General features: G+C 41.2%; 1 protein-coding gene across 2 annotated transcripts in view; it reads left to right on the top strand.

The window, feature by feature from the left end:
• SPOPL (speckle type BTB/POZ protein like) overlaps positions 1-14,498 on the top strand; it is a 38,078-nt gene that overhangs the window by 9,290 nt on the left and 14,290 nt on the right. Inside the window, exons 2-4 of one of the 2 annotated variants that reach the window (XM_042444307.1) lie at positions 10,998-11,153; positions 11,553-11,674; positions 13,268-13,419. In XM_042444307.1, coding sequence (XP_042300241.1) covers positions 11,058-11,153; positions 11,553-11,674; positions 13,268-13,419 — 370 coding nt within the window. In that variant the 5' untranslated portion in view covers positions 10,998-11,057. The remainder of the gene's footprint in view (positions 1-10,997; positions 11,154-11,552; positions 11,675-13,267; positions 13,420-14,498) is intronic. The other variant, XM_042444314.1, reaches the window with a different exon arrangement.

The raw sequence follows: 14,498 nt of genomic DNA, 5'->3' as shown, positions 1-14,498 counted from the left end.
ATGATGATGATGATGATGATGATGATGATGATGATGATGATGATGATGATGATGATGATGATTATCCTTTATTTATAAAGCACTGTAAATTTACACAGCGCTGTACATACAATCTTTTTAATTGGACGGTTCCCTGCCCTAAGGCTTACAATCTAAAAAGACACGACACAAAAGGAGAAGGGGAAGGGGATGAGGGCCAACAGTTCTTCTCTACTTCCAAGGCCTGGATCAGGGCCATTCATTTCTAGAAACATCTGATTTGGCCACAGTGAAAATTTCTTTAATTACAGTAATCACATTGGGATTACTGTAACACTCTCTGTGTTGGGTTGTCTTTGAGAAAAGGGCTCAGACCAAAATGGAAACAACTTTCAAGAAATCAAAACACCAAGACTTGGAAAAACAGGTATGAAGGAAGTGGGTAAGATCCTCAAGGGCAAGAGCTTCAAATATGCGGATATATAATTAAACACCAAAGTCATAATCATCATGCCATACTATTTTCAATTTGTATGTTTGATTATGAAAGCTGGATTGTTTATTCTGTGCTTTAGCTTTTCTGACTTTACATCTACACATGCTCATTATCTGTTTGAATTCATCTTTGGTGATTTCCTCCCTTTTCCATTTCTTATACATGACCAGTTTAAAATTTAGCTCTGTTGAAAGTTTTTTAGTCATCCATCCTGGTTTCTTGAAACACCTCCCATTTTTCCTTCTGATTAGAAGTGTTTTAACTTGTGCCTTCAGTATTTCCCTTTTGAGAAACTCCCATCCATCCTGAACTTCCTTCTCTTTTAGTATTCCTGACCACAGAATAATAATATTTCCCTGAGTTTATTGAATTCAGCTTTCCTAAAGTCTAAAATGTGTGTCTGACTATGCCTGTCTTCTCCTTTCCACTGTACAACAAATTCCAGGAGAACATGGTCACTCCTGCCTAAGGATCCCACCACTTGCACCCCATTAACCAGGTCATCCCTGTTGGCTAGGATCAGATCTACAGTAAAGCGGGCTCTCTTGTTGCCCCTAGGAGAATTCTATTGATATCATGGATTGCCAAGTGGGTCCTTGGTATACACGGGGATCCCTTCCGGACACCCCCACGCATACCAAAATCCGCGTATGCTCAAGTCCCATTGTCCCCAATGACGGCATGCATGCATACGCATCACCATTGGGGACAAAAGTCCCTCTCCTTCTTTCCACCCCCCTCTTCTTTCCTTCCTTCCCTCCCTCCCTCTCTCCTTCCCTGCTTACCTCCTCGTCGCCTCTGCCGCAGGAAAGGCCAGGTGGTGGTGTTGGAGGCCACGAGGCCTCCAGGCCGCTACCCGGCCCTTCCACAGCAGTGGCGAGGAGGATGAGGCTTGGCCTCCAGCATGGCCTCCTCACAGCCACAGCTTCCGTGCCGCCGCCACCACGGAAGGGCTGGGTGGCAGCATGGAAACCTCTTGGCCTCCAACACCACCACCCGGCCTTTCCCGTGGTGGCGGTGGTGGTGAGGAGGCCAAGGCCTCTGGGCTGCTGCTGCTGCTTCACCTCCTTGCTACCTGGCCCTTCCGCGATGGCGAGGAAGCAGAGCAGCAGCGCCAGAGGCCTTCAATGCCTCCACCAGTGCCAACCGGCCTCCTCGCCCCTTGGCTCCCACCGCCTCGGCCTGCTCGCTGCTGCCACTGCTGCAGGTAAGGCCGGGTGGTGTTGCTGGAGGCCAAGAGGCCTCCAGCACTGCTACCTGGCCCTTCTGGGGTGGCGGTGACAGTGGTGGCGGCAAGCAGAACGAGGCAGTGGAGGCTGAGGCCAAGCTTCAGCCTCCTCACTGCCGCCAACACCACGAAAGGGACGGGTGGAGGCCCAGAGGCCTCTTGGCCTTCAGCAGCACCACTCTGCCTTTTCGCGATGGCGGAGGCAGCAGAGAGGAGGTAGAGGAGCAGCCCAGAACCCTTCAAGGCCTCCCAGCCTCCTCGCTGCCTCAGCCTCCTCGCCACCGCCGCTGCCACGGAAAAGGCCAGGTGGTGGTGTTGGAGGCCAAGAGGCCTCCAGGCCGCTACCCGGCCCTTCCACGGTGGCGGTGGTGCAGAAGCTGCGGTTGCAAGGAGGCTTGGGAGGCTGTGCTGGAGGCCAAGCCTTTTCCTCCTTGCCACTGCCACCGCTGCAGAAGGGCCGGGTGGCGGCCTTGAGGCCTCTTGGCCTCCATCACCACCACCTGGCCTTTCTCGCAACAGCGGCAACAAGGAGGCAGAGGCGGAGGCAGCAGCAACAAGGAGGTAAGCAGGGAGGGAGAGAGGCAGGGAGGGAAGGGAGGGAGGGAGGAGGGGAGGGGAGGAGAGGGACTTTTGTCCCCAATGGCAGTGCGCGTGCACCCACACTGTCATTGGGGACAATATGGATTTGCCATCCATGGATGCACAAATCCGTGCATGGCAAATCCACATATAAGAAGGGCCCACTGTATGGCTTCAAACTACAGTCACACTTGAACTCTCTTTCTCTCTCTCTTGATGACACAGTGATAAAACTGAGGCTGTTGTAATTTGGACATATCATGAGACAACATAACTCAGTGCAAAGATTATAACACCTGTTACAGTGAAAGGCACTAGAAAAAGTGGAAAACCACAACCAATAAAGGAAGCCATAGCCATAAGTTTGGAAGTTCTGAGCAGGGCTGTTGATGACTGGGGATCTTGGGAGGCGTTTCATTCATAGGCTCACAAGTCAAAGCTAACTGGCTGGCAGATAACAAATGATATTAAAGTATATTCAGGATTCGTTTATATGGAAATATAAATAGTTAATCAAGGATTAATAGGCAAGTTATTTAAGGATAAATAGGATAATGTGTAATGAATTGTATAAGATTTAATGAAGGAATAACCTTAATTTCTATTAATTCTAATAAATTCTACATTTAATTAATTTCTATGCTCCTGCCAATAACAGTTGGTTATCAAATGTTGAAGATCTGCTCACAGAGTCTGGGCATTTCTTCATAATTTTCTTCCCATGTAAATTTGGTTGTCAAAAGAAACTTTTAAAGCAAAGTGACGTGTCCTGTGCGAAACATTAGTTCTTACCAATGACACACATTCCATCTATCTTTACTTCCAGTTCTTCCAGTGTCTTCAGGGTCACAATTAATTACTTGGTGGATTTTCAAAAAAATTTGAAATTTCCCAACAGCCTTATCATATATGAAAAGCTCGTTCTGTTTTCATTACTGTTGACATTGTTATTATCATATAATGAACCTTTATACATACGGAGCATATATTCTTCTTAAATTTCTCCCTGAAAGTTAATAGCCAACTATTACACCAGGAGCCCTAGTGGCGCAGTGGTTAAATGCCTGTACTGCAGCCATTCACTCAAAACCACAAGGTTGCGAGTTCAAGACCAGAAAAAGGGCCCAAGCTCGACTCAGGCTTGCATCCTTCCGAGGTCGCTAAAATGAGTACCCAGACTGTTGGGGGCAAATTAGCTTACTTGCTAATTAGCTTACTTGCTGTTCACCGCTATGATCTTTGGAATAGCGGTATATAAATAAAACAAATTATTATTAATTATTATTATTTCTGTTCTTAATGAGACCAGCAGATTTATGGTGTAATCATTAGGCCAAGACTGGGATTCCTAGTTAGTCATGAAGTTCCTCAGATGACCTTGAACCAGTTACTGCTTCTGATGTTCAGTTTCACCAGCATGGTTAAGATGAAAGTATTAGAAATATGCATACCATACGAGGTGCCTTAGAAAAATCTTGAGCTATAAATACCTGTAAAATGTTGGAAATGTTGGGCTTAAATTGAGTTGATTTGGGCTTCACAAGGGAGGAGATAGGGTCCCTAATACATGGCAGTTACCCACTCTTGATCTTGAATGACCACACTTGTTATTTTATTATTTTTGCCTCCTTTCTCTGAACTGATGTTGACACATAAAGTCTGATTATCTTTATGTTTACTTATCCAGATGATAATCTAGATTATTCTATCAAAAACAGACATGCATGTGTTTACTCTAATCACTGTCTCCAAACTGCATAGCTCAACCTATATTGATTAGTTTCTTAGCTTTACCTTTACTTTTCATTTCTCACATAAACCCATTTCATTAATTGAAGAGATGTCATAACTAATTCAGCTTGCTCTCTTTTCTCTACTCCTTAACTAGTCCAATAGTTTTATTGCATTGATTCTTAAGGCAAGGAGCAACTGATTATATTATTTCTATGCATGTTAAAGTGTCAACATCTTATTACACTATCCTAGTGCAAGTATTTTAAACTACAGAAACTGATTTTCCCCCTTTTATTTCTCAAGTTCTTCAAAGAACACTCTTGGCATTAATCATTTTCTGTAGAGTAAATTAAAGTAGATAGATTCACAGCCTATATATTACAGCTCTTTTAAGTCACAGTTAGAAGCAAAAGTTAATAAGCGGGATGGGCTAACTTCTCTTTTCAGGAGTCTATAGATTAGTTTTATCATATTCCAAGTATTTGATTTAGCTGAATGGAGGCACTCATGCCTTTTGTGCTTTCTTTCTTTACCCCATCATATCATGAAGCGGTGTGGCCTTCAACTGCTTGTGGTACTTAACTTTGACTGCTCCAGGAAGTCTGGCTTTCTGATTGAGCTTGGCTTGATTAGAAGCAAATCAGTCACAGCTCAAGTAGAGAAAAAAACTGATTCAGAACAACTAGTTGAACATTTTATTTCACTAAAGGATACAGGGCACAGACATCTCATCACATTTGTCTTGACTACTAGTACTTGCCACTTATTGAGAAGCAAGAGATTTTTTAAAACTGAAGTAATGGTATGTTCATTTGTTAGTCTGCTCTTCAGCACTAAGGTTTGTTTCCTTAGAAGAATAACTAGGATGTTATACTCTGTATTTAGCACATCTAAAATGAACGATTGCAGAATTCAAAGATATAGCTGTGTTAGTCTGTAGAGTCAGTATGTAGAGAGATCTTGTAGCACCTTTGAGACTAACTGAAAGAAAGAAATTAACAGCATAAGCTTTACTAGACTTAAGTCTACTTCCTAAGACACATTTGATTGATTGCAGTACAACAGCCCAGGCAACTATGGCTAAGCATCCATACATTTTCCATGTGGAAACATAGCACTGGGAAATGTTCTGTTCCATCTCTTTAGGAAAAGTAAGGTGGCTTCCCCCAGAGTTGCTGCAGACCCTGGGCAAGGCATGATGTTTTGCACAGGTATTGGCCTCCAGTGCTTTTCTTCATGCTGTAGAAATGTAAATCTACTAATCTATAAATCTGCAATCCCTAATTGCTAGTAGTTGGTTGATCTGTCCCTAGGATTGAGAAACAAATGACAAAAATGTGTATGTGAATTTTATAAGCAAGGATTTTCTCCTCTAAAATGGCTTTTAATGGCAGATCTAGTTTAGGATTGTGCCACAGATCAGAGCTGAGGATTCTGTGGTTCTTCCATCAGCCCTAACCAACATAACCAATGGTGAGACATGGTAGGAGTTGCCATTGAGCAACTTCTAGATTCTCCATGTAATTCTCAACCTTGTCTTAGATTGCTAGGAGGGCTGCAACTCCTTAGAACTGGAATCTTAAATTATGATGCTGAGGATTTTAATAGCCTCCCCCACCCCATATTAGATATTCTTTTACCACTAACTGTATTGTAGTTAGGAAAACAATATTTTATATTGTTATTTAACAAAATATGGGAAATACTAACTTGTTCTGGCTGTTGTCCTAATGCCACTGTAAAGATTTTTGCTCATTACTGCATATCTGCTTCTTTCCACCTTCATTTCTCTGTTTCATCATGAACATTGAGATGTTTAAACCCGTGCTCTTCTAGAGATGCCCATTTGATCAAACTTCACAAGCTTCTTGTTCCCAGGGCACTAGATTCATTGAAGTAGTTCACAGCAAACATCAGAAAAGCAGCTGTTGCGCACCTCCTCAGATCAGATCCATCTTTAAAAACCTCCCTGTGCTGTCCTATGAACCATGAAAGAAAACCTGACAGTAGCAGGCAATTGTGAAGTACTTTGACAGTTATTCATCTTAATCTCACTGTTACCTTGTGCTTTTCTGAGCTTCTGGTGCATGTTGTCTTTGATCTTCAGGGGAGAAACATCCGTCTTGTACAATTTATATCACAATGGGATTGCTAAGCATTAATAATGCTAGCATAAATTTTAAGAATTAAGAAAAGAGACCACTTGAGACCAATTCAGGTCCTTGAGGCTTTGAGTTATTTGCCACAAACAGAAGATGATAGTTTTCTGAAGAAGTAGTAACCCATACTGAGGATATTTTTTTGCATTTCCATGGTTGCACAATCTTAACAAGTTGATACATGCTGCAAGTGGACACAAGGTATCCACTGAATTTTAAGTGACTTCATATGTTCAGATGCATATTGTCAGAACTTTCATTAAAACCTTTAGTATTTGACATTTATAGCTAATTCATCTATCATAATGCACACTAGGTAAAATCCAACCAACGTTAAAGATATATTGGTTATTCCAGACCATTTGAACATCCATTTAAATTTCCTATAAATATCAGTGAGACCTGTGTATTGCTTGTACTCATTGTAAGTTTGATTACAGAAGTTTTAAAAGCAGCTTGAGATGTAGTTGATGCTAGCTGAATATTACCAGTAACCACTCCATTTTTCTTCATAGACAAGAGTACAGTGACTTTTGTTTTAAATGTTGAAATAATTCTGCCCAGGATGAAAATACTAAACTAACATGTAACATAAAGGCCCGTACAGACAGGCCAAAATAAAGCTGCTAAGGACTGCAGTGCAGCTTTGACACGGCTTCTGGCCTCTTAAGATGCATGTGTCATTTAATCAGCATACCTCCAAAGTGACCCGAAGCAGCTGTATTTTGGCCTGTCTGTATGGGCATGTAAGTCTAACATGTTTTACCAATCCTCAGTTGCTAGTATATTAAGACTAGCGAACTCAGATAATTCAGCTTGAATATTCATTGTATTGAATAATGAGAAGATAAATATAGATTTATAATAACTTGTTTGTTATAAGTAATCTTGCTTCCCTTTTAAAAGAATATTTGTTTCAAAAAGATCCTGGTCTTTTAGGGGCTGTAGATATTTCTTTCAATTTTTAAAGGAGCAAATATTGCATTGGTATAAACATGGGGCTTGCTGTACACTATTTTCTCACACTTCCTAGTTGTTTCTTCCTGCCTTAATTCTGGAAAATTGTGTGTCATTTTCCAGGTGTTCTGTGAAGTTTAATACTATCTAATACAGTTTGCAACGGGATCTTACAGCACATCTGAGACTAAAGGTGTGAAAGAAGTTGTAGCATAAGCTTTGATAGACTTGGGAGTTTATCACATTGCCTTTGCTCTCGTGATAGACTCGGGGTGTAATTTTAAGAAGGTGGATCTTACTGCATTTCCCCAGTGCCGGGCAGTACGCAGCCCATATGCAACCCGGGCTTCTGCCGCAGCTTTTCAAGAATGAGAAAATCCCGTTCTTGAAAAGATGCAGGAGAAGCCCAGAGAAGCCTGGGTTGCATACAGGCTGCATGCTGCCCAGCGATGGGAAAATGCGATAAGATCTGCTTTCTTCAAGTTACATCCTGCATCTATTGTGGGAGGAAAAGCAAGGCAATAAACTCCCTTGTCTATTTCCTCTAGTAAATGGAGTGAACAATTGCCCAGGAGGCACCTGTAAAATCAGACTATGTGAATAGCCATATAAATGCAAAATTTGAGGGTATAGTGAAGAAGTGACACATTTAGTTTTAACTGTGGTCACTGAGGGGAAAAGGCAGGAGGAAATATACTGCCGAAGCACAAGGTGTGTGGAAAACCATATGAGTGGTGCAGGAAGTTTTTGAATATGGTGAGTACAAACTGGGAACCAGAAAGGAGATACGATAAACTGGCTAAGAGTGTCCTTATGAGGCTGGGGTGTTAACCAGCGTTATAATAGTGTGCTAGAAAGCCTTTTTCTCTGTTAACCTGCTGTTGATGGATTGGAGTATAAGGGTATATTATAATTCAGCTGTTTCTTTTTCCGGACTTCCTTTGTAGTTTTTTTGTTTGTTTGTTTTGGGCCTGAACAGATAGGCCAAAATAAAGCTGCTTCAGGTCACTTTGGAAATGCTGCATGTGTCCTAAGAGGCTGGACGCTGCGCCAAAGCCATGCACCACTCCTAAGGACTAGACCACAGCTTTGGTCCAGCTTCTGACCTTTTAAGATGAGTTTCCCATTGGCTTGTCTGTTCAGGTCCTTTCTTTTGTTCAAGGACTGCTGATCTAAGGCCAGAGGAAGGTTGAAGTGTTCTGTAACTCATTCTTGTGTATTCCTATGCCTAATATCTGATTTATGACCATTTATCCTCTGTTGGAGAGACTGGCCTGTTTGCCCAGTGTAGTGTGCTGAAGGGTATTGTTGAGAGAGGATGGCATATAAGTATCACATTAGAGGATTAGCAAGTGAAAGTGCCGCTAACATTGTGACTAGGTCCTGTGATGTTATTTCCTGAGGCAAATGTGTGGGCAGAGTTGACACCTGGGTTTGTGGTAAGGTTTTGTACCCATCTCCCCATCTGTAATGTGCATCCTCTTGTAAGTACTGTAACTGTTTTAGATTGGAAGACTGTCTGTAGGCAAGTAAAGGCCTGCCACCAAGAGCCTTTGAGAGTGCAGTGTTGTTGTTCAGATAGGTTGTAGTTCAGTGGTGTTGTGTCTGAATGTCTCAGTTGGGAGCTGTATGTGACCACGAGTAGGGTACTGTAATTTCCTGTTTTCAGTCTGTTTTGTATTAGATTGGTCCTGGATACAAGTCTTGCCTTGTTTATTTGTTTCTTTACTTCATGTGGTGGGCACTATAGGTTGAGGAATTCTTGTTGTAATTCCATGACTTTGGCATCCATGACCTGTGGGTCTCAGAAGATGCAGTTGTATTGTAGCAGTTAGTAGGTTTGTAATATTGGGTGGTGCTCAGATGCTCATTGTGCAGCTGTGCGGTGGTGTCCAAAAGTGGGCTTGTTCTCTATATCAAGCGTGGGATTGATGGAAGAGTGGAAGTTGTGGAAATTCTGGTGGAATGTCTTGAGAGAGTTCTTTCCATGAGTTCAAATTATGAAGCTGTCATCAAATGTACCTCAGATAGAGGAGGGTTTTCTGGGTGCAGAAGTCAAAGAAGCATTGTCCTAGGTCAGCCAAGAAAATGTTGGCATGTTGTGGTGCCATGTGTGCACCCATGGCAGTACAATTGACTTGAAGGTATACTTTACTAAAAGGAAAGTAGTTGTGTGTGGGAACAAAGTGGCATACTTTAGTGGAGAGGTCTGCTGTGGCCCCATCTGGAATTATTATCCTGACAGCTTGTAGATCTGGAAAGGCTGGAGTGATTGTATTGCTAATGGCAGGCCTCAGGATGGGAGGGTCTGCAAAGGAGGATTAGTGTCTGCATGATTGGTGCTCATTGTCTGCGGGAAACTCCTGACCCTGGGAGATTTCTCATTCGCATTTGTTGAGTCTTGATCTTGGTATTTTTCAGGACTGGTAGCCAAACCTTGTTTTTTTAAAGGGTTTCCTCTTTCCTGTTGAAATTGTCCAGGATTTCAATGGCTTCCCTGTGCATCCTGACATGGTAGTGGTTGGCATGGTCCAGAACTTCAGTGTTTTCAAACAGTATTTTATGCCCAGGATGGTTTGTGGCATGTTCTGCTACTGCTGATTTTTCTGGCTGGCCCAGTCTGCAGTGCCTCTCGTGTTCCTTGATTCTTGTTTGCACACTGCGTTTGGTGGTCCCTATGTAGACTTTTCCACAACTGCATGGTATGCGGTAAACTCCTGAGGCTGTGAGAGGTTCTCTCTGGTCCTTGGCTGAGCGAAGCATTTGCTGGATTTTCTTCATCGGTTTGTAAACCATTTGCAGGCTGTGCTTCCTCACCACTTTGCCTATTCTGTCTGTGACTCCTTTGATGTATGGTAAAAATACCTTCCATTTTGGTCGCTGTTTGTCTTCACTCCTCTGGGTTTTTCTGGGCTGGCAGCCCTTCTGATGTCTGAGGTTCTTTTTGTGCCGCATGCGGGGTGCCATTACTGCCCTTGTGTACACTGATGACGTATACGCAATGCCATTTAGACGCTGCACTGTACGTACATCATCATGGCAGGACCTGTGTGGATGGGGGCGAGCCATGATGGTGCCTGGACAACGCAGTAGGGCTTGGGAGCATGCGGACACTCCGCTCTCCAGTATCCAACTGTTGCAGTTACCTTGTATGACTGAAAAGTTTTTATTATAAATATCAGATTGTTAAGGCAAATGCAGCCTGTTGTAAAGGATTTTCTTTGTGGCAAAAGCCCCTTTTGTCATTCAGTGCGGTCATATATATGCCACGTCTTGTTGCATATGTTTGCCTTAACATTTAAATACTTTTTTGGATCTCAGAAGCCTTCTCTTGTGGACATAAGAAGGCCTTACAACCAAACAAGGCTTTTGTTTTTCAAATGTATGTTTCCAGGACAAATTATGCAAATTGGTAGTATCTCCATATACTGCTGCGAATTTGCTTAATTCCCCCCTCTCCTAAATAGAAGCCTACAGTTAATTGGAGCTTAGGTCCTGAGCATGGGAGGAAGGGAATCTGACGATGAGGCAACTAATTCACTACCAGTTGCTGGTGCTAAGTACAAGACATGTCATCACTAGAAGTGTCAGATAAGCCCTCTATTATCCTTTACTCCTCATATAAAGTGTTTAAATGTTTTGGGATTAGTTTTGTTGTTCTTCAATATTTAATCTAAATTTTACTTTAAATTGTTTGAAATTTATTAGAAATATATGTATACTGTTGTTCCCCATATAATGTAACTCAAGAACTGCATACTCAATGTAATTTAAGGATCTTTTTATATGCAATAAAAACATATTAATGGTTAAATATCTTGAAATAATGCTGATATTTTGCTTGCTTTCACCTTTTTATGTATAGGAAGAATACTGATGGGGGAATTTCTGCCTTTACACTGTAAAAATCTGCAATAAAGTGGGGATGTCAAGAGCTGCCACTCCACCACCACCTGGAGACATGTCCAGTGGTCCTATAGCTGAAAGCTGGTGTTATACGCAGGTAAACTACATATCTTGCGTAAGTGTTGGAGTTCTTGTTACTGTTACTGTTGCTTAATTTATTTCTTCATATTAGTCTTGTAGAATAGCAATCTTCTAGAGACACCTCTATGCAGGAAATGTAGCTCTTAGCATGAAAAGTCATCCAAAGAAAGAAGGAACCAATCCCATTCCGCTCAGCATATAGCTGAGGAGAAGGCTGAACTAATAGAACCTCATTCTGAAACATTAATTGTCATACAATTTTTTCCAGTATAGTTTTTAGTGACTTCTTAATTCTATAAGACAGGGTTTTTATTTAAGCAGCTTAAATTGTACAGTTGAGCCTACTTCTTCAGTAACTTTTTTTTTAAAAAAAATTAAGCTGAAGAAAAGTGAACCTGGTGAATTTATGTGATTGTCTGCATCTCTTATTCAGGTTAAAGTTGTAAAATTTTCTTATATGTGGACCATTAATAACTTCAGTTTCTGCCGAGAAGAAATGGGTGAAGTTTTAAAGAGTTCTACTTTTTCATCAGGGCCAAATGACAAAATGAAATGGTAAGATGGTATTAGTCATTCCATTCCCTCCTCCCTTTAAGCATAATTTCTTGAAGTTATATGAATACCTCATGGATCAAATCACATTTATGATATTGTACATTTTCTTCAGTACTGAAACAGTTTTTGCTATTGGAGCCAGCAAAAATTGCCAGGGATTATCGCCCGCTGTATGCTGAGTATCAGAAATATAGTTTTGTGATATAATAGAACAGTATTGTGTGATGCATACGATTGTTGGACTTCAGCCCTGGATATTAGGTACAAATCATGATTTGGCCCTTAAATATATGGAGTGGCCTGTCTCATGGGATTTGTCTTTATCCCACCCAACCCTTGTCCTTGGCTTTTATTTCAGAAGATTTGGTGAACTGCAGACAGATTTTCTTCTTTTGGCTCATCTGTTTCGGGCCATAGTCACCCTAAAATAGAACGACATACACATTCATCTTGAATTTCTTAACATTCTTAACAATATTAGTGGTTATTGTCTAGTGGTTTCCAAACTTCAGACCACATATGCTCTTGGAATCCAGATCCTTGAAATTCAACAAGCATGGACAGAAGTCAGGCATTCTGGAACTTACAGTCGGCCCTCAATATCTGTGAACTTGCCATCCGTGTATTCAAGCATCTGCAGATGGCAAGCCTGCGCTGTCCCCAGTGGCTAAACATGCATGTGACCACACTGTTATTAGGGGCAGCACCCATTGTCCTATGGCAGTACGTGAGTGCAGCCATGCTGCCATTAAATCCCATTGTCCCTAATGGTGGCATGGCCACATGCATGTACCGCCACAGGAGACAGTGTGGGATGTCCCTAATGGTGGTGTGGCAGCATACCGAGAGTGGACTGGTAGCTCAACATCTGGTAGCTCAAATTTGGGAACTACTGGTTTAAAGAGAAAAATATGTGCTTGCTTTCTGTCATCAGGAGACCCAGAGAAACATGGGAGACACTGTTAATTCAACTCATTCAAACCTTTATTTATTTATTTATTTATTGTTTCATTTCTATGCTGCCTTTCTTCCAAGGTGGCTTATGAGATAAAAACATCTCAAAAACTTCACAGTAAGTTTAAAAAAACCACACAATTAAAACCATCTATTTAAAACAGTGTAAATTAACATAAAACATACAAAAGTTAAAAACATAACACCCCCCCCCAAAAAAAATAAGCCAGTTTGCCATGATTTTTAAAAAGCTTGCCTGAATAAAAATGTTTTTACTTGCCAGTGAAAGGCAAAGAGGGAGGGGGCCAACCTAGCCTCCCATGGAACTGCATTCCAGAGGGAGAAGCCACTGAGAAGCCTCTCTCTCATGTCCTCATCAAGCCTGTGATGGTGGCTGGACTGAGAGAGCCTTCCCCTGAAGATCTTAGGACTCTTATAGGTTCATATGGGGAGATATGGTTTTTCAAATGGTCTGGATCTAAGCCAGTGTTATCCTTACTGGATTTGCTTGGTTAATCATACCCTACATGTGTACAAACACATGAGACCATTAAGCCTGCTTATAATTGTCTTTGAATTCATATATCATGGATGCATAATCAATTTTTCTAAGACTTGCTTCTTACATTTTCATTATAGGTGCCTGAGAGTAAACCCTAAGGGGTTAGATGATGAAAGCAAGGATTACCTTTCATTGTATTTACTACTAGTTAGTTGTCCAAAAAGTGAAGTGAGAGCTAAATTTAAATTTTCTCTCTTGAATGCAAAAAGAGAAGAAACAAAAGCAATGGGTAAGTACATCTGGAAATAGTTCAAAGTAAATAGTTTTGAATTTAAATGATAAATTGGCTTTGTCCACTTCAGCTTGGCCAAGGGATAACTCATAATATGAACTTGTTTCCACATTTCTACTGTTTTAGAAGAATCCCATATCATCTAAATAAGACCTTTAGTTAAAAGTTTTGAATTGTGACTTTATGATTTCATTTTTATGCATAGTGTATGCCATATGCATTTTTCTTTCACAATTTGATTTGACAGAATAAGAATAGAATAATCATTTTCAAAACTATATAAGAAAAAGATTTCTATGTAAGACAATATACAGTATCAGATCTCTACAATTCCTGGTGTTTCCCCCATGGGATCTCCCATGGCTTTAAAATTTCAAGAAAGTTTACATTTCTGAGTATCCTTTCCATCTTTTTCTGCTCTATCTTAAAGTGCAGTTTGAATTTTTCTCCAAGCATAAAATGTGTTTGTGTAAGCCTAAAGATGTTAGTGAGTAGAAATATACAATACAAGACTGTGAATCAGACCTGGCTTTGGCCTCAATTCTTTTACTGTGTATATATGTGGCAGTGTCCCCTTACACTCATGCTGAGCTAGATGAGACCCCTGAGACCACCTTTTATCTAAAAACAAACTTGTTACCACCACCAAATGATTAACGTATAACATTTATAACCTTTGCAACACATTGGGATGTTGCTGGGGGATTCCCCTGGTATTTGCAAACCCAGCGAAGAACTAGCCAGGCTAAGGCTTGTGAAAAAGAATGTAAAGAGACAGAGTACTTTAAAGAAAAGCTTTATTCTGACTAAAGGGAGTTCTAGAGCAAAAGGATATCACTACATGCAGGACCAATTTGTCCTACAGGCAAAGATACAAAGTTGCAAGTTACAAAACAAAATCATTTGAGCCAAACCAGGAAAATAACGCCGAAATCCTGATGCCACTAACTGGTGCATGTTCCTAACCTTACTCACAGATCAAATGGGATTGCAACGCGGCTTCCGCATAAAGTGGAAGCCGTGTATGGTGCGCCTGCATATGGAGCGTATTGTTCACCTTTCAGTCTTGACAGCTT

The sequence above is a fragment of the Sceloporus undulatus genome, chromosome 1 (assembly GCF_019175285.1).
Source record: "Sceloporus undulatus isolate JIND9_A2432 ecotype Alabama chromosome 1, SceUnd_v1.1, whole genome shotgun sequence".
Taxonomy (NCBI): Eukaryota; Metazoa; Chordata; class Lepidosauria; order Squamata; family Phrynosomatidae; genus Sceloporus; species Sceloporus undulatus.
The sequence above is the reverse complement of the archived record's forward strand: the minus strand, read 5'-3'. Positions and strand labels throughout refer to the sequence as shown.